This window comes from Notothenia rossii (genome assembly GCF_949606895.1).
Source record: "Notothenia rossii genome assembly, chromosome: 3".
In the NCBI taxonomy this organism is placed as follows: Eukaryota; Metazoa; Chordata; class Actinopteri; order Perciformes; family Nototheniidae; genus Notothenia; species Notothenia rossii.
In genome coordinates this window covers 88856617-88880470 of record NC_136901.1, presented here as the reverse complement: position 1 = coordinate 88880470, position 23854 = coordinate 88856617, and the positions used below count along the sequence as shown (strand labels likewise).

Genomic DNA, 23854 nt, shown 5'->3' with positions numbered 1-23854 from the left:
ACACACACACACACACACACACACACACACACACACACACACACACACACACACACACACACACACACACACACACACACACACACACACACACACACACACACACACACACACACACACACACACACACACACACTCTAGATGTGCCCCTCCCCCTTATGTGCCCAATCCCCCCATGTGAATCACACTTGGCACTCACACACACACACACACACACACACACACACACACACACACACACACACACACACACACACACACACACACACACACACACACACACAGGACAATTTGACACATTTCCCACTCTTATGTGCCCATCCCCCCAAATGGATCACACCTGGCACACGCAATACATGTTCGGTGTCTATTTACTGCAGTTGTTCATGTATACCAGTAGTCTGATACAATATGTACAGTTTGAAAGGGTGTTAAATGAAATGTGGTGATGATTAATGGTTTTTGTGTTAATGTAATAGCAGTTAAAACAGGACCGGTCAAAGTAACGGGGGGAAAACGAAGACAATAGGAGGGTTAATCCTGCCAAGTGTTTGTTTTTGTAATACTGGCTTTAGCCACAAGAGTACACAACAGACGAACACAAAGTTATTCTAAAGAATCATCATGGCAACACTTTTCACAGATGTAGATAAGAAATAAGGGGCTTATAAATATTAAGAAAACAATTTAAGTCCAACTTGGAAAATGGATTACTAGAATTTGTTTTTCCTCGCTTGCCTTATGGCTTCCGTATAATTGGATTGGACATTTAAAACTGTGAAGAATAAAATAACTCTGGGTCTAGAGGCCTAAAAACTATTACAACCTTGCCAAAACAACATCAACTTCTAAAATGAATTCAGAGTTAAACCAGTGCCTCTCAGATTAAGATCACCAACAACTTAAAGGTCCCCTGTTATACTGTGTTTCATCAATATATTATAGGTCTCAGATACAAAACATGTCTCTGAAGTGTTTGGCTCCAAACACCAAACAGATCATAGCAGCATTACCCATAATCCCCTCTGTTTCAGCCCTGTTTCAAAAGTGATGATTCTCTGTCTGTTACTTTAGATGAAAAATAAGGAGCCCCTCCCCACGCCCCTCTGAGAGAGATTTGGTTAAAAATAACACAATGGTGCTCTAGAAGGAGATTCAGGTGATAAGGTGGGGGGGGTTACCTTGGTTGGTGATTGGCTAATGGTTACTCAAGACAAAACATCGTTATGACATCATAAAGTGGCCAAAATCTGATCAGCTCATTTTCAGACAGGTTTTTATAGAAATGGATCAGGACAAAAAGAGAGGGGGTCTTTGTTACTGAGACTTTCAGAATCTCTTTAAACAGAGGGGACACATGTTGATGTAGAAGAGACATGAAGAAGAGGGGACACATGTTGATGCAGAAGAGACATGAAGAAGAGGGGACACATGTTGATGTAGAAGAGACATGAAGAAGAGGATTTTGCACAATAGGTGACCTTTAAAGCAGGATGTGTAGCATGCAGAGCTGTTGCATTGCGTTGCATCCCATCATGCAGCCTGTCACTCTTCTGCAACACATGACAATCATTCACAAAATGACCCCTTCAGCCACACTAAGCTGCCTGTTACACAACACAGAAGACGCTTTAGGATCAGTGACATGTGAGCCGTGCACAGGGCAGATGCATTCAGTGCTCAGAGACACCGTGTGGTGAGTGTTGGGTGTCGTGAGTGCGGTTGCTCTTGAAGGGGGCATCCCAGTCCAATTACTGGCATCTCAGCCAGTAATTGGACTGAGCCTTTTCATTCCCCCCCCCCCCCCCCCCCAAGAGATGAGTCCGATCCAAACGGCCTGTGGTCGGGAGGAGAGATGGGCTCCCCCCCACCCCCCTGGCTCAGACTAAAAATAAAAGATCAAGAAGTCTCAACCAGACATGATGGTTCGGTTAGAGTCAGAGGAGAAACATAGGGTGTTGCATGTGATCAGATATATATAAATAGCAACAAAAGGGAATTGATATATTAAACATTTTGTAATAAAGAAAGTAAAATATTGTCACCTATACACAAATCTGAAAATTAATAAATAAATAAAAAAGATATGATACAAAAAAAAGTCAAGAAATTAACACAAACAAATTAAAAAGGAAAATAGATATATAAATACATCTTCACTGGAGGTAGAAACATTTGCATGAACAATGCCAGGATTTCAATACATTTCTCAAAATATAAGATCAAGAAGTCTCAACCAGACATGATGGTTTGGTTAGAGTCAGAGGAGAAACATAGTTTTAAAAACAGTTAAAAGGGTGTTGCATTTGATCAAATATATATAAATAGCAACACAGGGGAAGGGAAGTATTAAACATTTTGTTATAAAAAAAGTGAAATATCGGCACCTATACAAAAATCAGAAAATCTATAAATAAATAACAAATATATGGTACAATAAAGAAGTAAAGAAATTAACTAAACATGCAAATGTAAAAAGGAACATAGATATACAAATACATATGAATTGGAGATAGAAAAGTGTGTATGTACAACGCCAGCATTTCAATACATTTCTCTTGCTTCTCATCTTAAGCATAGACAGCTAAACAAACGTTACTGCTCCAAACACTGTATGAATGTCATCAGTTTGAGTGATTTCTTTGTTGTAAAGTTGAGGTTTGTTCTGTTCCCAGCGGCCTGTGGATTTTATTTTAATTACAATTATTTTACAGCATACAAGTAATAATCTTTCCTTCATTTTTGTGGTCGAATCTAAGTAGGCGTACCATTAAACAGAGAAGCGAGGAAAACGTATCTTTTATAATTAATTACCAGATTAATTAACACACACATCAAACACAACAGTGAATGTATTTAGGAGAAGGGGAGGAGAGTTCATTTAATCATTACACAGAAATGCAGTCAATTATTCATACCATATGCAAATGGTGTATGTATGTGCTTTGTAACATACATTATTCGTCATATACATTCATTTCATGCTTATATATATTCATGAATCACACAGATGTTCATTTGCAAACATATCTAAAGCTATGCCAAAGGCTATAGAATAATACAGTAGAATAGACTTTGATGGCAAAATCTGTTTTTCTACAGCCAATTAATTTATAATGCATTGTATAAAACACTAATCATCTGGTAACCGTATGAAATGATTATGAATGATCTGAATCAAAGTCATCAAAACTTAATATTAAATGATAATTGGCTGTATGGAGGACACAATCTCTGATTAACATTAAACAATCTGCAAATAAATGAAACAATCTACATAGCAAGATAACAAAATACATACATTGAACCAACCCTTTAAGACAGGGGTGTCAAACTCAAGGCCCGGGGTCCAAATCCGGCCCGCGACTTCATTTTATGTGGCCCCGCAAGAGCTTGCAAAGAATATAATACGTTTATTATACGGTTAGATGCCGCGTTACAGAAGCACGTTGCCAATAAACTACATGTCCCACAATGCATCTCATTTTGTGACCTGGGCACAGAAGAGACTTGCTATTATTTGGCCGAGACTTCTGCTTTCAGACGTAGTTATTACCCTATCCGATAATAATCCAATGCAGAGGTAATAATGTAATATAATACATTATTTTATATTTTTATATAGTCTTAAAGTTACAACCGGCTCTTTGAGTGCAACCATAATGCTAATGTAGCCCGCGATGAAATTGAGTTTGACACCCTTGCCAGTTTACTATTATTATTATTATTATTATTATTATTATTATTATTATTATTATTATTATTATTATTATTATTATTATTATAGTATGTCGTGTATGTTTATGTCTAAGTGTATGGTTACCACACTGAGGAGTAAAACCTCTAAAAGTTGTCCACAAATATATAATAATATAACTATAATTTCTGAGAAAGGCTTGATTATTTCCTCAAACAGCTTTGAAAGGTTTCTGGTAAATGATCCTCAAATTGGAGAAAGGAATAATTTGCATGGGACTATTTTCAGATGCGGATTAATACATAATTGATGTTCTAGTGAGTTAACCCAGAATTAGCAGACAGTTTAGGTGACAATGACTTCAGTGTCCCTGTTCATGATAATAAACAAATACGTTTTAAAGTAGAATCAATGAATCAAAGATGTATATTAGGTTCAGAGTCCAAAGCCACCCTAATACTAACTGTGTAGATCCTTGTTATTTCTCACAGATCCAGTTCTGTTCAGCGAAACATCCGTCATCGTTCCACTGTCCGACTCCTGTGGTCTTCTGAATATTTTCTCCACAGTCCTGGTTCCCATTGTAGCTGTTGGGCTGCCCGGGCTGCCAGAAACTGACGGACAGATAACAGGGAGGCAAAGGCTTCTTACAATCAGAGATGGCAAAAGTACACACATCCTTTACTCAAGTGGAAGTACAGATACTCGTGTTTAAAAAGTAGAAGTACTGACTAAACTTATTAAGTAAAAGTAAAGAAGTATGGGCTTTGAAATGTACTTAAGTAAAAAGTACCCATAACTAACAGCTGTTTTAAAGAGTACCTGACCTCTCTTTATATTAATAGAACAATAATGTCATTGTTAGCTAATGAATGTTTCCATGCTGAACAACGGCAACATGACAACGTTTTCATTGGTCCCTCTTCTTTAGAGAAGACCAGGAAATGATGGATACATGGATCCTGTTCAGGCACGCAAGAGCCGCTTTCACACCAAGTAATTTGCCCTACTTAGTTCCTAGCACTTAGTCCCAGCACTTAGTACCCCCATGGAACTATGAGCGGATCGCGTTCACATGGGAATAAGTTCCCTGAGTGCCACCCGAAGTCTCCGGCCGGAAGTCCCCAGAGTTGGGGGCTGGCTTCAGTAGAAGCTGCTGGGACTCCCAGCAGCTTCTACTGAACCTTTCCGAGTAAATCACCAGAACGCCGACACCTCCTCATCTCCACCGCTCCCATGTTTTTTTTTGTGTTGCCATAAGTTATTCTCTCTCCGTTGGTAAGCGGGGCTAATGCTAATGCTAATTATGCTAATGCCAGCAAATACAATGGCGGCTTAAAAAATTTTTTCTGAGTTTTACAGGGCGTGGTTTGCAATTCGCCCAGCCAATCAGAAATTGGAACTTCTTTCTCCCCAGGAAAGTCCCACCTCTCTAGCAGGCACTAAAAATGGGGGTAAAAGTTCTCTGAACTAAGTCCTCTTTTTGGTGTGAACGCAAAATTCCAGGCACTAACGGAACCAAACGGGAAAAGTACGGGTAAAAATACTCCGGTGTGAAAGCGCCTATAATAATGATCACGCCACCAAACGCATATTAAAACTAAAGTTACCAGCCTGTTTTTAAAATGTAAGAAGTAGGAAGTACAGGTATTTGTGTTCAAATGTAAGAAGTAGAAAGTACACGTATTTGTGTTCAAATGTAAGAAGTAAAAGGTCATCAGAAAAACAAGTCCACACATCTGCTTACAATAAAGATATGTAATGATCGTATGTAATCATCATTTTTTTGCCCCCATCATCACCCCTTTATATTTTAAAACTCATTCACACAAGGTCTCAGTTTGACAATCCTTCCCGAATAATTGGACCAGATCTTTGAGCTGAATGTGATGGATATGCATTAAAACTGTCCTTCAAACTTTACATTACCTCATTGTTTCACAAAGGATTAGAAACAAAACATATTTTGACAGATATTGTATGCAGTTTGTGTAAGATTATTATAACATGAAGTCTTTCTTCAACGAAATACTGGGGTAAAACCATCACTGATCTTTGTTCTAAAGACACCAGACTACTGTATATTAACAAACAAGAATATTTCTGCAAATGTATTTTCAATGATTGTGATAAATCATATTAGGTAGGAACATGGCAAAATCATCCAGAAACTCCTTCAGCGCAGATTTTGAAAACCTGCTGCACTAAAAAGTTTCCTTAATGGACTCTGGTGCTCAGAAACACTTCCGCACTTGCCCACAGGGACTGCCGAAATCCAAACAAAATGTACACTTCTCAAAACAGAAAGCTGTTTGGCAGACAGGCTAACACAAAACACTGGGATGTGTTTCAAGCTCTCCTCAAACAAGGACGCGATAAAAGCCGACACCCTGTGTGTGTGGTGCTGTGTAAATGTGTGTGACGATTAAAGAAGACTTCATTCACAATCTTTCTGTTGAACTTACTTTGTGGTGACGTTGCTCCCATCCACCCACATCCAAGTCCCCTCCTGCAGACTGTCAGTCAGACCAATCCAGGCATTTTGGTCTTTGTGCATTAACATATTGAGAAATTCCTGTAAGTGTAACAGAAAGAGAAAACTGGAAACATCAATATGCAACTTTATTTCAGTCAAAACTGTTATGGACCCTTACGAATGTTACATTTTATTAAACACAGTACAGTTGTCTTCCTCTCCAGTTTCTTCTATATGCAAAACTCTCAACCCCATTATTACATTAACTGATTGTTCAATTAATTGGACAACATAGCATGTCAACCTCATATGGACCCTCCTTAAAGCCAGTCATTGTTCTTATCTTTGTGCATGTGACTTCTTCTCAGCCACATCGCTCCGTCACCCCTCCATTATTGGTGCAAATAAACACAAAGGGATAAAACCATCTTTTAGAATCGGCTCCGAAGCATTCTTCAAGCTGCCTCTGCTCTGTTAATCCTCCACGACAACAGACACATGTTTTAGATATGACCCAGTTTATTCTTCCTCTTGTTCTCCCTCTTCCTCACCTGTTCCTCCAGGCTGTCTATGACCACCAGGTCCGCTCCCTGGTCGATGCACTCTTGTCTGCTTGACGTCCAGTTTTTAAAAACCGATGAGACAAAGTAGCAGCTGATGTCGAACTTGCTCCAGCCGGTCTGACAGGGCCGGGCTGCAGATTGAAAACATGGAGAGAGAAAAACATATTTTAGGGTCACCTATTATGCAACATCCTCTTGTTCATGTCTTTTCTACATAGACATGTGTCTCCTCTTCTCCATGTCTCTTCTACATCAACATGTGTCCCCTCTTCTCCATGTCTCTTCTACATCAACATGTGTCCCCTCTTCTTCATGTCTCTTCTACATCAACATGTGTCCCCTCTTTTCCATGTCTCTTCTACATCAACATGTGTCCCCTCTTCTCCATGTCTCTTCTACATCAACATGTGTCCCCTCTTCTCCATGTCTCTTCTACATCAACATGTGTCCCCTCTTCTTCATGTCTCTTCTACATCAACATGTGTCCCCTCTGTGGAAAGAGACTCTGAAAGTTTCAGGAACAAAGATTCTCTCTTTTTGTCCTGATCCATTTATATAAAAACCTGTCTGAAAATGAGCTGATCAGATTTTGGCCACTTTATGATGTCATAACGATGTTTTGGCTTGTGTAACCATTAGCCAATCAGCAACCAAGGTAACCCCCCTCCCCACCTTATCTCCTAGAGCAGGGGTTCCCAAAGTGGGGGTCGCGAGACCCCGAGTGGGGGTCGCGATGATTACAAAATAAAAATAAAAAATAAAAATTGATTAATTTTTTTAATAATTTTTTTATTAAAAAATCGTCGACAGGGGGTCGCCAGTCTCTGGCACTTTTATTTTGGGGGTCGCGGGCTGAAAAGTTTGGGAACCCCTGTCCTAGAGCACCATTGTGTTTTCATCACTTCTCAGAGGGGCGTGGCCAACACTCCAGAGACATGTTTTGTATATATCTGAGAACTATAATATATTGTTCAAAAACAGTATAATAGGGGACCTTTAAATTACCAATAGGCTGATACTATAATTTAATTCATTATTTATGAGAAACTCACCTGTTATTTTGTCGATCTTCTTCAGCAGCTCACCCTTTTCTCTCCGCAGGATATTGTGATTGGTTTCCAGCTGACTGTGTTCCCTCTGCAGAGATTTAAACCTGGTTTCCAATTGTTCTACGTATTTCTGTACTGTATTGTAGGACTTAGTGTAGTTCTTTTGCAACTGGTCCTGGTTCCTCATCACTAAAGAGTAATTGCTCTGTAGCTGATCCCTGTTTGCTGTCAACGTTACAAACAAAGTCTGCAACTCATCCTTGTCTCTTTGGAGCCGAATGTAATCGCTCTTCAGCTGCTCTTCACTTGCTGTCAGGTTATTCTGAATAGCCCGGAACTGATCGCTCTCTTTTTTCAGATCGTTAAAACCGGCTTTGAACTCATCCCTGTCAGCAGCCACAGAGTTGTAACTGCTTTGCAACTGGTCGTGGTTGGTCTTCAGTGAAGTGTAATTGCTCTGTAAATGATCTCTGGTTGCTCTCAGTGTACTAAATGAACGCTGTAACTGGTCTTTTTCTCTCTGCAATATATTCTGTTTGATGGTTAGCTGCTGCTGTTCCCTCTGCAGAGTGTTATACCTGGTCTGCAATTGCTGTTTGTCTCTCCTCAGTAAATCGGAGCTGACCTGAAGGAGATTTTTACTCATACTTTGTATATTGTAGCTTCTCTGCAACTGGTCCTGGCTCTTCTTCAGCGAAGTGTAATTGCTCTGTAGTTCATCTCTGTCTGCTGTCAGCGTAATGAACTCAGCCTGCAGCTCATCCTTTTCCCGTTGCAGGCGACTGTAGTTGGTCTGTAGCTGGTGTGTCAGATAATTTTGATTAGTCTGAAACTGATCGCCCTTTTGTTTTAAGATGTTGTAACTTACTTGTAACTGGTCCTTCTCTGTTTGCAGATTGTTGAAACTGGCCTTGAACTCATCTCTCTCAGCAGTCACAGAACTGTAACTAAGTTGCATCTGGTCGTGGTTCGTCTTCAGTGAAGTGTAATTGCTTTGTAGCTGCTCTTTACTTGCTCGTAACATGTCCCTTTCATTTCCCACTTTGTTGAAACTGACCTTGAGCTCATCTCTTTCAGCAGTCACAGAATCGTAGCTCTGGTGCAGCTGGTCTTTTTCTGTCGTCAGGTTAGTCAGTCTGGTCTCTAACTGTTTCCTCTCTGCAGCTGAATTATTTTCACTGCTCTGCGGTCGATCTTGAACGTATCCGGACTGCATTGGGTCTCCTGACGCTGGATGGCTGAATATCTCATCTGTAAAGTGCAAATAAATTAAAATGATTTGCTTAGATTATTGGATTTATGGCTTTTGTCTATTTTCTACATAATCATTATCAGGTTTCTCAAAGTTTAATAGCCAGATGGCAGTTACAAAATATATAAATGTTTACATTTCACCATGGACGCGGGAAGGGGTGGTGCTGAGGGGGCTGCAGCACCCTCATCCACGAGGCTCCAATAGCACCCCCAAACGCGGCGCACTCTACAGTGTACGCGTGCCACAGTTTCGCTGGTCAGTTTTGACGAGCTCGTCACAGCCTCCACTAGCCCCCCCCCCCCCCCCAACCCCCAACTCAGCGACCCTGCATTTCACTTACAGTAAATAAGTTGTCCGATGTTTCCAGCCAGCAGGACGGCACACAGTAACCCCAGACACACAGACACACATCTAGACGGCTGCTTTCTCCTCTGGAAATCCACTAAATCATAAGAAAACAGTTAAAAGAGAGGGAATAGAAATACATCATATATCTTTACACCATATATAAAAGATTGTATAAACTGCTTTTACAGTAGAGCACAAATTAGATTTACATGGAAAAGATTATTTATTGTAAAAGTAAGTTGATCAAAGTCAACTTTATTGTCAATCTTTCAGTTTGTGCGTACAGACAGAGATCGAAAACCGTTTCCCACAATCCCGAAATACAAATATGTTCAATATAGCTAAGTTTACAAAAGCACTTCATATTTAGATTTTCAATATGTTTTTAGGTCGATAATGTACCTTTGGTGACGAGGCCTTCCATTGAGTGGTACCTATCGATATATACGTTGTCATTAATTTCCATTAAGTCCATTCTGCTAAATATTCCTGTACAGAGAAGACATGTATTGATGTTTGAAAGCTACACATACACACTTATTTAGACATAAGAGTTAAGAGACATTTTTTACAACATTTTCTAATCAGTGTTTATAAGTATGCTCCAATGAATTATGTGTGCTCACTCGGGCATGACTAAATGCTTTATATTCACAAGTGTGCTTTCTAGTCAGATGTGATATTTACATAAAAATCCTGCTTAATTCATGCAAATATTCCCGGTAACACGGGTACGCATTTAAATGAATTGCAAGCATCGAGCCAACATCTATAATCTCATTTGCTTTTGGAGTGCACAAATTAACATGGCTTAAGTTATTCCAAGTAGAAACATTTCAATTAGATGATTTAATATCATGATAATAATAATGTGAGCAAGCACTACAAGCTGGATCTGCAAAACGCTCACTTAAGGTAAAATATGACATAGTGGAAATGGGAAAAAGCCTCTAAAAGTGCACTTACCTTGGATCTGTGGAAGTCAGAAGAAGTCCGTATCAGTACGACTGCATTCACATGAAGTTGCTGCTGCTTATTTATTACAGAAACGGCAAAAATGAAAGCTAATGCAGCGATATTTATTGTGCACAAACAGGATGCTCTTCTCGTCCTGTCATCAAATTTTTGACTTCAACGTATCTCTGATTGGTCTGGAATAAACTTGACCTTTATGTTCACGGTCTCAGTTCAGATTTCAGGTCATTTTCGGCCAAAATCATTCAAACAAACAGACTGGAAGTCACCATTCAGGTTCAGTTGCCGCAGAGTGGTTATCTCCCAGGCCCCACACTTTCATCCTCTGTGCTTTCTGTTCCCTTTTCCCACGGATTAACTTCCTACTGAGGTCAAACGGCAGAGTGTTGCATGACTGAGGTACAAGGTAAGTCATAATGCAAATATTAGCAAGACAATGTGCAGACTCAGCCTTGCTGTGCTTGATTTCAGTTATTTAGCCACATAAACATGAAATTATCTGTGTTACTTTTCGAGGAGATTTATTTACAGTATCATCGTCTATGGTGGCCGACAGGTGCAAACACATTACAACATCCCAAACATTTCCATTAGGAGAAATGTATGGCAGTTTCAAAAACGATGCAAATATATACACAAATGTCCCAAAACTCAGCATTTAGAAAACATTTACCAACTTGACAAAGCAAACAAAGCATTTACTGAAAGCGCAGCAAATACTAAACATTGGCAAGAAGCTCAAAACACAACTGGGACTCAAAAAAGTGATGCACACAGCTGGGAAAAGGTTTTTTTTTACCTCAAGGATTATACTGTCGGCAGAGTTAGTCTGTTTCATAATTGTAAGTATTTTGTCAGTATATTTGAAATGACTAGATTAGATACGTTAGCTAGCTAGTTTACAGCAGATCTGCAACAAAACAAGAAGGAATCATACGATCACATTGTTAAAATAAGCCGGTAAAACTTACATTTCAGCAGTGTTGGGCAAGTTACTTTGAAAAAGTAAGTAGTAATAGTTATAGTTACTGCCCTCAAAAAGTAACTAGTTGCTTTATTAGTTACTAAATTATCAAAGTAACTAGTAACAAGTTACTTTACTTTAAAAATAATAACAATAAAAATACAAGTTGTTGTGTTGTTCTGTGGTACAGTAAGAGAAAATACAACTCCCCATCATTGTAGCAATTATCATTATGAAATGCAGTAGAACAATAAAACACAAAAGATATGTTTAGACATTGGTTGAGACGGTGGGGTCTTTGGCGACTAGTTTTATAGCCCCATGTACATTAGTTAGGTGCTTCAGGAGATTGGCATTGCTGTTATTCGATGTGGACAATGCTTTCTGTCCTGCACACAGTTTAGATTTTACCGTAAGATGTTTTGCGTCCTTTATCCCCACAAATTGAAAATAGTGGTTATATTTCCAAGTTGCAAATGCGCTGCTGCTCTCGCTGATACTTGCATCTGCCATTGTGTGTGTGTGTGTGCTGGTGGTGAGCGTTGCCGTGTGTGTGTGTGTGTGTGTGTGTGTGTGTGTGTGTGTGTGTGTGTGTGTGTGTGTGTGTGTGTGTGTGTGTGTGTGTGTGTGTGTGTGTGTGTGTGTGTGTGTGTGTTAGCATTAGCAAGTGTTTGTGTGTGTGTATTTTCCCCGTAAGGCAAGACCCGCCCAACTCTGTCTCTGATTGGCTTATCCTGAAATGTTCCCCCGCGTTAACCAATCATCACTCCTCTGGTTACTTTCACTTTTCCATGGTGCTGTGAGAGGACATCGCTGTATTCGCCTGTAAATTACTTCCGCAGGGAGATTCGGTTCAGTCCCATCACATAATATAACGCAGTAACGCACCATTTCAATCACAGTAACTATAACGGCGTTACTTAATGGGAATAGGTAACTAGTAACGCTATTAGTTACCACAATAAGTAGTCCCAACACTGCATTTCAGGTACATTTCTAGTGACAGTTGGTCAAATGCAGCACTTCGTAAACCCTGCTCATGTTTCATTAATTTGGTGTATAGATGTTTCTTCATTTGTATGTGTTTTGGCACATTTGTGTTTTTATTTTGCATCGTTTTTGAAAGTGCAGCGTGTTTGCAAGTGTTTTGGGCCAGCTTGGTAGAGAACAAAAATGATTTCCCACATACAGTATATTGCATTTAATGAAACACAAACATGCACCTGGAAATATCATGGAAACCAGCTGCCTCAGCGAATAAATGAAATCATGCTCCTGATTATGTAAACATTAACGCGTGTGTAAACAGGGGCTTTGTTTGTAAGAGCGTTATCTGTTACTGATGCCATTCAAATGCCTTGTTGCTGTTGAATGGTGTAAATGGATTATCGTTATCGTTCACCCTGCAGACAAATGCTTAAGCCTGGCAGTGGTTCAGGATTTAAGGCTGTGCCAGATTGGAGGTGAGGGGAGAGAAAGGGTCTGTAAATACAGGTCAACTCCAATTTTACAGTCAGTCAAATGTTTTAAAATGTTTTAATGGTAAAGTTAATCTTTGAAACACAGTAAAGTCATAATTTACATTGACTTCCTTAACATAAATCAGCTAATTATGATAAAAATCTTTATTTTAATTAATCTTTCCCAAAAACGTAACTACATAGATTAGTCATCTTAACAGTATAGTTCAAATGTAGAATATAATCAAGTTTTTTTTAACTGTGTGTCCTTTTATGGCAATTTGGGATAGAGAATAGGGTTTTTTAATGATATGCGAAGAGCTTGAATTTGTGACATGACACTCAAAATGTCCCTTTACAGTGGCGTTTTATGTGCATGCCTTCCTATGAGATCCCATCTTCTCCTGACAGCATGAAGAAGCTGTAACTCACTTAAAGCAGATAAAAATCCAGCAGACCAAAAACAAGAGTCTATTTTTAGAGGCTGGACTGAATTTCCTAATCACCTCCAGGACTCCTGTATGAATAATGAATATCTTGTCAGAAATATAATATCACAAAACCAAACCAAGGCTGGAAATCCAAAACATATCAGTGATGGATTCTAGCTCAAAAAATATTTTCTAAAAAATGTTATGCATGAGTTTGTGACCCTGCTGGTTATCTTGCAGCCTCCCATCTGAGTTTAAGAAGGCTGTGGATGAGGAGGGTGGAGCTGTGAGTGTGTGATGGAGATAAGGGGGTGAGGGGCACCATCCTTCAGCCTGTCCCAGCCTGCACCGCCCATATTAATCAGTCTCAATAACTCACGAGCCGCTCCGAAGAGGACACTTCAGGAAAAAAGAGAGGAGATGACTTATCGACAGCCCAGGATCCTGTTATCTGTGCACCATAACAGCACGGTGTCTGTCACTTCCTTCATATGGTACAGGCAGAGGCACCACGTAGCAATACAATACAAACATCTTTTTATAAGCAAAAGAATTTGAAGTAAAATTTGCGATAAAAATACTTGCAGCCACTGATGAAGACAAGATGAAGACTCAGGCTCATGATGAAGACTCAGGGTGATGATGAAGACTCAGGGTGATGATGAAGACTCAGGCTCATGATGAAGACTCAGGCTCATGATGAAGACTCAGACTCATGATGAAGACATGATGAAGACTCAGGCTCATGATGAAGACATGATGAAGACTCAGGCTCATGATGAAGACATGATGAAGACTCAGACTCATGATGAAGACATGATGAAGACTCAGGCTCATGATGAAGACTCAGGCTCATGATGAAGACTCAGACTCATGATGAAGACTCAGGCTCATGATGAAGACATGATGAAGACTCAGGCTCACGATGAAGACATGATGAAGACTCAGGCTCATGATGAAGACATGATGAAGACTCAGGCTCATGATGAAGACTCAGGCTCATGATGAAGACTCAGACTCATGATGAAGACTCAGGCTCATGATGAAGACATGATGAAGACTCAGACTCATGATGAAGACTCAGACTCATGATGAAGACTCAGGCTCATGATGAAGACATGATGAAGACTCAGACTCATGATGAAGACTCAGACTCATGATGAAGACTCAGACTCATGATGAAGACTCAGGCTCATGATGAAGACATGATGAAGACTCAGACTCATGATGAAGACTGAGGCTCATGATGAAGACATGATGAAGACTCAGGCTCATGATGAAGACATGATGAAGACTCAGGCTCATGATGAAGACATGATGAAGACTCAGGCTCATGATGAAGACTCAGGCTCATGATGAAGACTCAGACTCATGATGAAGACTCAGGCTCATGATGAAGACATGATGAAGACTCAGACTCATGATGAAGACTCAGGCTCATGATGAAGACATGATGAAGACTCAGGCTCATGATGAAGACTCAGGCTCATGATGAAGACATGATGAAGACTCAGACTCATGATGAAGACTCAGACTCATGATGAAGACTCAGGCTCATGATGAAGACATGATGAAGACTCAGACTCATGATGAAGACTCAGACTCATGATGAAGACTCAGACTCATGATGAAGACTCAGACTCATGATGAAGACATGATGAAGACTCAGACTCATGATGAAGACTCAGACTCATGATGAAGACTCAGACTCATGATGAAGACATGATGAAGACTCAGACTCATGATGAAGACTCATACTCATGATGAAGACATGATGAAGACTCAGACTCATGATGAAGACTCAGACTCATGATGAAGACTCAGGCTCATGATGAAGACATGATGAAGACTCAGACTCATGATGAAGACTCAGGCTCATGATGAAGACTCAGACTCATGATGAAGACATGATGAAGACTCAGGCTCATGATGAAGACATGATGAAGACTCAGGCTCATGATGAAGACATGAGGAAGACTCAGACTCATGATGAAGACTCAGACTCATGATGAAGACACGATGAAGACTCAGGGTGATGATGAAGACATGATGAAGACTCAGGCTCATGATGAAGACTCAGGCTCATGATGAAGACATGATGAAGACTCAGGCTCATGATGAAGACTCAGGCTCATGATGAAGACATGAGGAAGACTCAGACTCATGATGAAGACTCAGACTCATGATGAAGACATGATGAAGACTCAGGGTGATGATGAAGACATGATGAAGACTCAGGCTCATGATGAAGACTCAGGCTCATGATGAAGACATGATGAAGACTCAGGGTGATGATGAAGACATGATGAAGACTCAGGCTCATGATGAAGACATGATGAAGACTCAGGGTGATGATGAAGACATGAAGAAGACTCAGGCTCATGATGAAGACACAATGAAGACTCAGGCTCATGATGAAGACTCAGACTCATGATGAAGACTCAAGCTCATGATGAAGACTCAGACTCATGATGAAGACTCAGACTCATGATGAAGACTCAAGCTCATGATGAAGACTCAAGCTCATGATGAAGACTCGTGCTCATGATGAAGACACGATGAAGACTCAGGGTGATGATGAAGACATGATGAAGACTCAGGCTCATGATGAAGACTCAGACTCATGATGAAGACTCAAGCTCATGATGAAGACTCAAGCTCATGATGAAGACTCGTGCTCATGATGAAGACACGATGAAGACTCAGGGTGATGATGAAGACATGATGAAGACTCAAGCTCATGATGAAGACTCAGGCTCATGATGAAGACTCAAGCTCATGATGAAGACTCGTGCTCATGATGAAGACACGATGAAGACTCAAGCTCATGATGAAGACTCGTGCTCATGATGAAGACATGATGAAGACTCAGGCTCATGATGAAGACTCAGACTCATGATGAAGACATGATGAAGACTCAGGCTCATGATGAAGACTCAGGCTCATGATGAAGACATGATGAAGACTCAGGCTCATGATGAAGGCTCAGACTCATGATGAAGACATGATGAAGACTCAGGCTCATGATGAAGACTCAGGCTCATGATGAAGACTCGATGAAGACTCAGTAGCTTAACTCAGAAGTCTCACTCTAAAGGCAGTTCAAAGCTCCATGCAGATGTGGAAAGGCTTTCTCTCCACGCGCCTTTACTTCAAAGAGATGTTAAGCTTTGACTTGCAGATGATGTTGCACAGATCACATTTCAGAACATACCTGAGGCTTTTTTTTACACGTCACATTAGCGCAGGACTAAGAGACCTGATGGCGCCCTCCCCCCATAAAGACCCGGCTTTTTTTTTAGTTGCAACCTTGGGATGAAAGCGTGCACGTCCCAGAGGAGGACCAGGAGGAGGGGTCCTTATCATTGTTGGCAGTCCTCCCATGTAAACCCAAAGGCCCTCCTCCATATTCATCAGGGTGGTTATGTGCTGACCTCCGTTTGCCGTTAATCCTGAGCTGATGTACGCCCAGCAGGCAGGCTTCACGAGGAGAGGAACTGACACTGCGGCCAATTAGAGGTTGTTTATTGTAATCTGCAGGATATACAATCATTCATTGTATCGTATATCCTGCAAGGGTCGAGCTGAAAAAAGAAGTGAAGACATTTCCGAAGAAAAGATTAGAAATTCACATATCAATGTTTTCAGACCTCGAGCAAGACTCATAAATAAATAATGCATATGTGATTTAATTGAAGATTACATTCATATTCCATCCTTGCTTTCTGTCAAAGCTTTCGAGGTCTTGAATAAATACACTTCAAATAACTAGTGGTTTATATGGAAAGACTGAATCAAGATATTTTAGGATTGAAAACAGTAACAGTCTCTATCTTAGTTTAGAAAGAAGGCTCAATAATAAACACATTTCATATTATTAGTTTATTGGTACTCAAACAGAAACTTAAAACTCAAGAAGTGGCATTGATCTCCTCAGCCAAATCTAAACAAGAAAGCCTGATTCCACAAATGTTCATTCAATTCCTAATTTCGTCTCTGCAAACAGAAGCAAGTCACTTCTTCTCAAGTTTTCAATATTTTGGTGCCCAAACGATGTCAACTGACTCAGATATCGTGACAAAACTGGCAGATTCTGAGCATGGGTTCAAACGCACGTCGCGCTTGGTCTCAACACGCCATCCTGCGATTTTGTTATTCATAGGAACAGAGTGCAGCCCTTCACTCTCCACACTGACACGAGGACAGCATGTCTGCGTCACATGTGAAGGAACAACATCAGAAATGACATTTTTAGATGCAGCGTGAATGAAGCTACACAGGGAGACAGATGGAGAGCATTTATATCCTGCAGAGGAAAGAGAAGGCATAGTCTTAGGGGTAAGACAGATGTGTTGGTGGTCAAATCACAGCTGGATCAATCCCTGCTGTTTGCACTGGCCACATTAATAAGAACAGCAACACCCTGTGGGCTCCAAACATCCAATTTGGGAGCCGAAGAGGCAAAAGGAATCCACATTGGAGAGCTACACCAGCAGGGAAGGATCTCGCTGTATCAAATTAAAGGACCTATAATTCATGTGCACTGCTGCTGCATTATTAAACCCTCAGCTTTTTCGTGACAAGATCAATTATGGGTATGTTTTCTTTTCCAGGCTGTGATTAGTGGTGCAACCATGGAAAGTACGATTTGAAAGTATTATCTTTACATTGTGAATGTTCGTCAGACTGTCACTCAAAATACAAATACAGGTCGGTTTACCGCCAGTGATAGAAAAATATTCACGTTAAAGTATTTCTAAAGATACATTTAAAGCAGATGTGAAGCTGCCGTTTACTGAAAAAAGCAAATGAAAACTCCAAAGTTATTATTCTTTGAAAGCCGTCAACAGTGACTCAGGAATTTGCCTGCTTCAGGTTTAGAATTGATTTTTTAGAAAGATTGAAAACAGGTGATTTCACGGTGCATTTAACAAATGATTTTACACAGCTTTGTCTATTGATGAACATGATGTGAGCTATTGTCTGAATAATTTCCCCTGGGGCAGCGAGACTCCTTGAGTGACCAAGAGAGATTAAAAGATTTGTTATGAGGTTACTGTTTATGTTGTCAAGGGCATGAGGCTGGAGAGCAACCCAAAAATAACTTCATTGATTATTGACCATCTGAAAATATACATTACAAATGTATCTATTTTATGATTTGTGTGAACAAGTTCTAAATTAAACAACTTGCTTTTAGGAGCAGTCAGGAAGAACCTGGAGGTCAGGAAGTTGGAACAGTTTTCTTCGTTTTTTTGAAAAGGAAGAAAGGTGACCTCACATAGGACTGCACCAATCGTGATCGAGCAATATTTGCATCCGAATGTCAACAGAATCTGATCAATCTTATCCACATAGTCCTCATGAAGAAGATAAGCTTATCAACGTTTTATTTGTTAAACTCTTAATACAAACTACTTTGACTTTGATTGTGACTCAGCGATTTTAATATCTAATAGTTTGATTGAGTTATTTCAAGTTTGTTTAGAAACTGAAGAACATTTCCACGAAGTAACGAGGGCAAACATGTAACAAACAATAGGGAAAAAATAGCCTGACCTTTCACATTAATAAGTGTATTCAAGAAGGACACCCGTTTACTTTGAGGTTATCCAATGTTCACCTACCAATCATCAAAATCCAAAATGTCTTTCACGTTTCTCCTCTAATACTGTATACTACCATGATATACTATTGTATACTTTAGTTATATTCTATACTGTCTTCATTTCATCAGGCCACACTGATAGGAGATGTGATACCTCCAACAGGGACAACGAAATATACTTTGTATCTACACAGTTTAAAAAGTAAAAAGTCTTGTTTTACAATTATTCCGACGCGTTTGGTTGACTTGCACCACTTCAGATAAAATGGTAATTAAAAAAAAGAATTGGACTGGTAAAACGGATTACTTTGACAATGACAAAATGCTTGATTACTTTTGTTACGTTTACGATCCGACACCTGGTTGCTATGTAGATGTTGACGCCCAAACATTTCCAGAAAAAACAGCAAAGTAAAATAGAGAGAGAAGATCCAGACAGAGGACTGCAGGGTGTCTGCAGACACAGACAGCACCACATACGTCCAGTGGGTCCCAAGTGACGATTGAGAGAGATTATTTGTGTATATCATCAATTCATTGCCTTTCAAATTGTGCAGTTAATGTAATATTCCCCTCCCCTTTGAAACACAGATTCAATAACCCCGGCCCCCAGGGATCCAGCAGCCTATGAATGATAATCACTTGTAATTAATGCTGCACTGAGTCACTGCTTTCAGACGTTTCAGTTCAAATCACCAGGATTAAATTGCCAGTGCGAAGACACTAAACAACTCAATTAAAGCTGCCGGACTCCATCAGCTAACGGAGGGCAGAATTTAATCTGCGGCAGGCAGATCCTGTCTGGATAACGCTGTGTGGAAGATGTGTATTCTCTGCTGCGTGTCCACGCTAAGTACCTGTCCACTCCAATCAGGGAGTCAGGAGTGAGTTACAGGTCTATCCTCAGGAGCACACTGCCTTCACTCTGCAGGAACTAATACCCGGCTTTCAAAGGCCTTAGAAGAAGAACACAGACTTCAACTGACATTAATTATGAATTGGCTGGCAGGGTTTTTATTATATTAATATTGTTGGAGCTATTAATTGATTATATCATTTAATAGGTAACCCTTAATGTTCTTGCTGTTCTGGTTCATCGTGAATGAATAATTATAAGGTTTTTGTTTATGCTTTTATTTTGAAGGCAGCTTTGGGCACGGGTGATTGGGTATTTATTGCAGACAGGTGGAGGTGGGACTGGTGCACCAGAAAGCAACAGGAAAGGCAGGAAGGTAAGATGGGTAATTGTTTGATTATTGATACCAAAAGGAAATAAAATGCACAAAGGACATTCTCTACTGGACATTGGATCATTCCTAGCGTAAGATTCACTACTAAGTGCATCAAGGCAGTTTTAATATGTACAATTACTTATATTACTACATGTCATTTAGCTTACACTTTTATCTAAAATTACTTATATATACTTCAATACCGTAGACAGGCCAATGGGAGCAATTTGGGGTTAAGTATCTTACCAAAGGATAGTTGTGGTTGACTGCAGGGAGAGGGGTTTGAACCACTAACAGACACCCATTTACCCCCTGAGCCAAAGCCGCCCTATAGATTCTGCCAACAAGTTGCTTTACTGTCCTCATAATGATTAAGGTGCTGTTTACACGGGAACAAAACGGGTTGTATCCGCTACTTTTCTCTTTCGTATAGCCCGATCGTTCACACAAGGCCGTAACGGAACCGCGGAAACGGACCCCTGAAACGATAACGGTCCCAAGGTGGATGGATCTGCAAACGGAACGCTCTGGGGGGCCAAACGGCTCTGTGTGTACGTCCTATACGATCATTTTCCTGATAACGATGAAGCCATAGCCCCGCCTCTCCCCACCTCTGGTGCTCACTGCTGTAGCATGGTCAGTAGCTATTGTAGCTACTGACCATGCTACAGATGTTAGTGCAAAATCTGCAGCTCCTCTACCACAACCATCAGCAACAAGTGGACATGGAGAACTATGTTGCTAAATCCACCGTGGAGAATAAACAGAAGGGCAACCATGGCAACCATGCTCGGGGGACTTCTTCGCTGCTTTTGGTGTATTTTGTGGCAGAAGTATAGCACCACTTACAGGCCCGGCATATGCACTACGGCGTCTCCAGCGGGTCGAGCGGTCTCGTGTGAAGGGACCCGTTTATTGAGCCGTATCCGTGTGAACGGATGACTTTATTAATATCGAATTTGGTTCGTTTGCGTTTCGTTTGTGTTTGCATTCCCATGTAAATGGGACCTAAATGTTCGACCTCACTCTGTCCACAGTTTGACTCCATGTGGCTCAGGTAGTTCAGTCTCTCAGCTGCAACCCTTCAGCCTGTTAGTGCTCGTTAGAACTCGTTAGTGTTTGTGAGAGGTTGTTAGTGCAGGGTGTGTATAGATACATTGTTCATGTATTTTGACTATGCGTTAGTTTACGTGGGAGAAAAATGTGTTCTTAGAGTTGATATAACTTAGCTGATATTTGTTATTTAAAACTCGAAATCCACATTGCAGTTGTTGCTGCGGGCAAATGCAGTTGTTTATTCATGTATGATTTTTATTGTTAGATATTACTCGCATGTGTGTCCGTTGAGAGCTGGAGCCAGGATTCAAATGAGCTTAGCATAAAGCTAAGCATAAACTTCAAAACAAGAGGAAACAGGCTTCTTTCTAGAGTAAAAACAGAGTAGTAATTCTAAAGCTGACTAAATAACACCTTATATCTTGTTTAATGCAAATGGTTAATGCATGTTGAAATGTGTAGTTTTACAGGTAATTAGGTGTGCTTTATGTAACTCCTGCTAACCCAAAGCAAAAGCATCTGTGACCCTTCCTAAATCTTTGGAAAGGCATCGTTTCTTTTTTACAGCTGAACTTTAAACATGTCAAACCACAGCTGTAATTAATAATGTTAATAACGGCTGCATTCGGTTCAGGAGCACCACTTGCATGACTCTGTGCATGCTCGCTAACTGGGACACTTCCATTCATTTGATTAGTTCCAACTGTGCTTTAGCAGCTATGACAAGTCTCATTGTGTTTGGTTTCATGCTTTGTCATCGGATCATCATCTGTTTGGCCAGAGGATTTAGAATAGAGTGCTGAAGCTCATACAGTAAGTGTAAACAGAAACTTTTAATTCCACCTAGAGGTAAAACTTCTTGTCATGCACAGTCCTTACATCTCAGTTTACTATTTGTTTGCTGCGGCTTTGCCAAATGCCTATTTAAAAGATGCATTTTAGGCCCATTCATCCTAAAACCTTGTACAGAAAGTGATGCCTGATTTGATGTGGCCTTTCTCTTTGCATGTGTCGCTGCTAATTGAGTGAACTCTCACCTCTCTTTACTTGCTGTGTTTTTCTCTGTGTGATGGAGGTTTTAGCGCTAGGTAAACCTGCAAGGCTTTCACGAGCTGAAACACACAGACTCACCAATGTATTAGGTTCCCCTGCTCAATCTTATGCAAATATAATACCTCTGCAGTCAATTCTGTCTTAATCCTGCAATCAGTTTTTGTTGACACTTTCTAAGAGGTGTGAATAATCTCTGAGTTCATTCTTGAGTCCTTCTTGTGGGAATTTAAAGGGGCCCTACTGTGTGTTTTGTGGTTTCCCTTTCCTGTAGTGTGTTATTTTAGGTATCTGTGCATGTAATGGTCTACAAAGCCCAGGGCCGATTCTAGAGTATGTGGGGGCCCAAGGCAAACATTCACTGGGGGCCCCTCGAACCAGCTTTTCATCACCCCCCCCTAAGAAGCAGCATTTTACGGCGCGCTATGCATGGGGCCACCTTGAGGGGGTTTCCCGACATGTCGTTGCAGTCAATTAAAGGGTATTTTCAAGTTGTCGTTGCTGTGGACCTTCTTAATCTACCTTCTTTGGGGGCCCCCTTCTGGTCCGGGCCCCCTGACAAAGCCTAAACTCTCCCACACCTACAGTAGGATGTTTCAATTGTATTAGGTCATGATTTCCAATAGGATATTTTAATAACCTGAGGCAGACTTTCTGACTTCCCTCAATGAACATTGTGCAGACACCAAACATGTTGTTATGTAAGAATAGGAGTACTTCCTGCTATTTGTTTTAACACTCGTTATGGATGGGTGGGGTTGACCACTAAGCATAAGACAAAGAGTTCCAGAAAGTTGAGACAAAAACAGGAAAAGTTTCTGAAAGTCAGTTTCCTTGTGACTGACAGCTGAGTCGACACTATCTGATATTTCTGGTTATTCCCAACTGTAGCAAACACACATGAGTGAGATTTAGTATGCAGAAAACGGTCAGAGGCCCGGTCAGATCAGGTCAGGTAACGCATGTTTACACCTGCCAGATACAAAACAGTTCAAATGTGACCATCTTCTTTATGTTGCACGTAAAATGTACCTTAGTTAATTATTTCAACAAATCAAAATCAGGCGGCAATAAGTGGGTCTCTAGAGTAAAACCAATAACAAAGGGCTTCAAAATTGCATTTTTTCTAAAATCCAGCAGGTCTCACCTGCGCTTTGGTCATAAAGAAGTCCAATTTTATAGAAGGTTATGAAAGAATTACCCTACTTCTCACTTTATTCATTAGCTCAGTAAAAACATTCTCATGGTCTCAACAGCACGTTTCAAGTTATCTAAAATGTAGCATGACAGTAACGCATGGTATGCTTCAAGGCTAGGATACCCTATGATTGACAGGTTGCTACCATACAGTGTTCTAGTCCATGTTTTCATCCTACAACTCTCCCTGTGTGATTTCAGAATCATGAAGGATTATTGTGAAATTTAAATTAAGGCAATAGTTTGTTTTCTCCAATCTGGCAAAAATAATCTTTAACTCATGTTTTCCCCAAGCTTTCCAAATGCATGTCCCAGTTGGCTCAGCATCAACTCCATGAAGACTTGTCAAGTTTCACCTGTTGACAAATACTGTAAAATGTGCTTAAAAGCTCTAGCGAGAGAAGCCTTGCCTCAAGATTATTCTGCCTGGTTAAAGTAGAAATTAGGTGAAACAACAACAATGTGCATGAATGGACGAACAGATAGAAATCCA

General features: G+C 40.3%; 1 protein-coding gene across 3 annotated transcripts; it reads right to left on the bottom strand.

The window, feature by feature from the left end:
* Window positions 1–2855: 2855 nt before the first annotated feature.
* Window positions 2856–10629, bottom strand: LOC307031247 (uncharacterized protein). Of its 3 annotated transcripts, none has more exons than XM_079668184.1 (8): window positions 10355–10512; window positions 9791–9877; window positions 9381–9482; window positions 8654–9036; window positions 7789–7873; window positions 6725–6867; window positions 6163–6272; window positions 2856–4311 (listed from the first exon to the last, which is right to left on the bottom strand). In XM_079668184.1, exons 2-8 carry the CDS (start codon window positions 9861–9863, stop codon window positions 4176–4178), a joined length of 1032 nt encoding a protein of 343 aa, XP_079524310.1. In that variant the 5' UTR covers window positions 9864–9877; window positions 10355–10512; the 3' UTR covers window positions 2856–4175. The 3 variants fall into 3 exon arrangements, with proteins under 3 accessions (XP_079524310.1, XP_079524311.1, XP_079524309.1); XM_079668185.1 differs by having other exon boundaries at window positions 8843–9036; XM_079668183.1 differs by having other exon boundaries at window positions 7789–9036; window positions 10355–10629.
* Between the last annotated feature and the right edge of the window lie 13225 nt (window positions 10630–23854).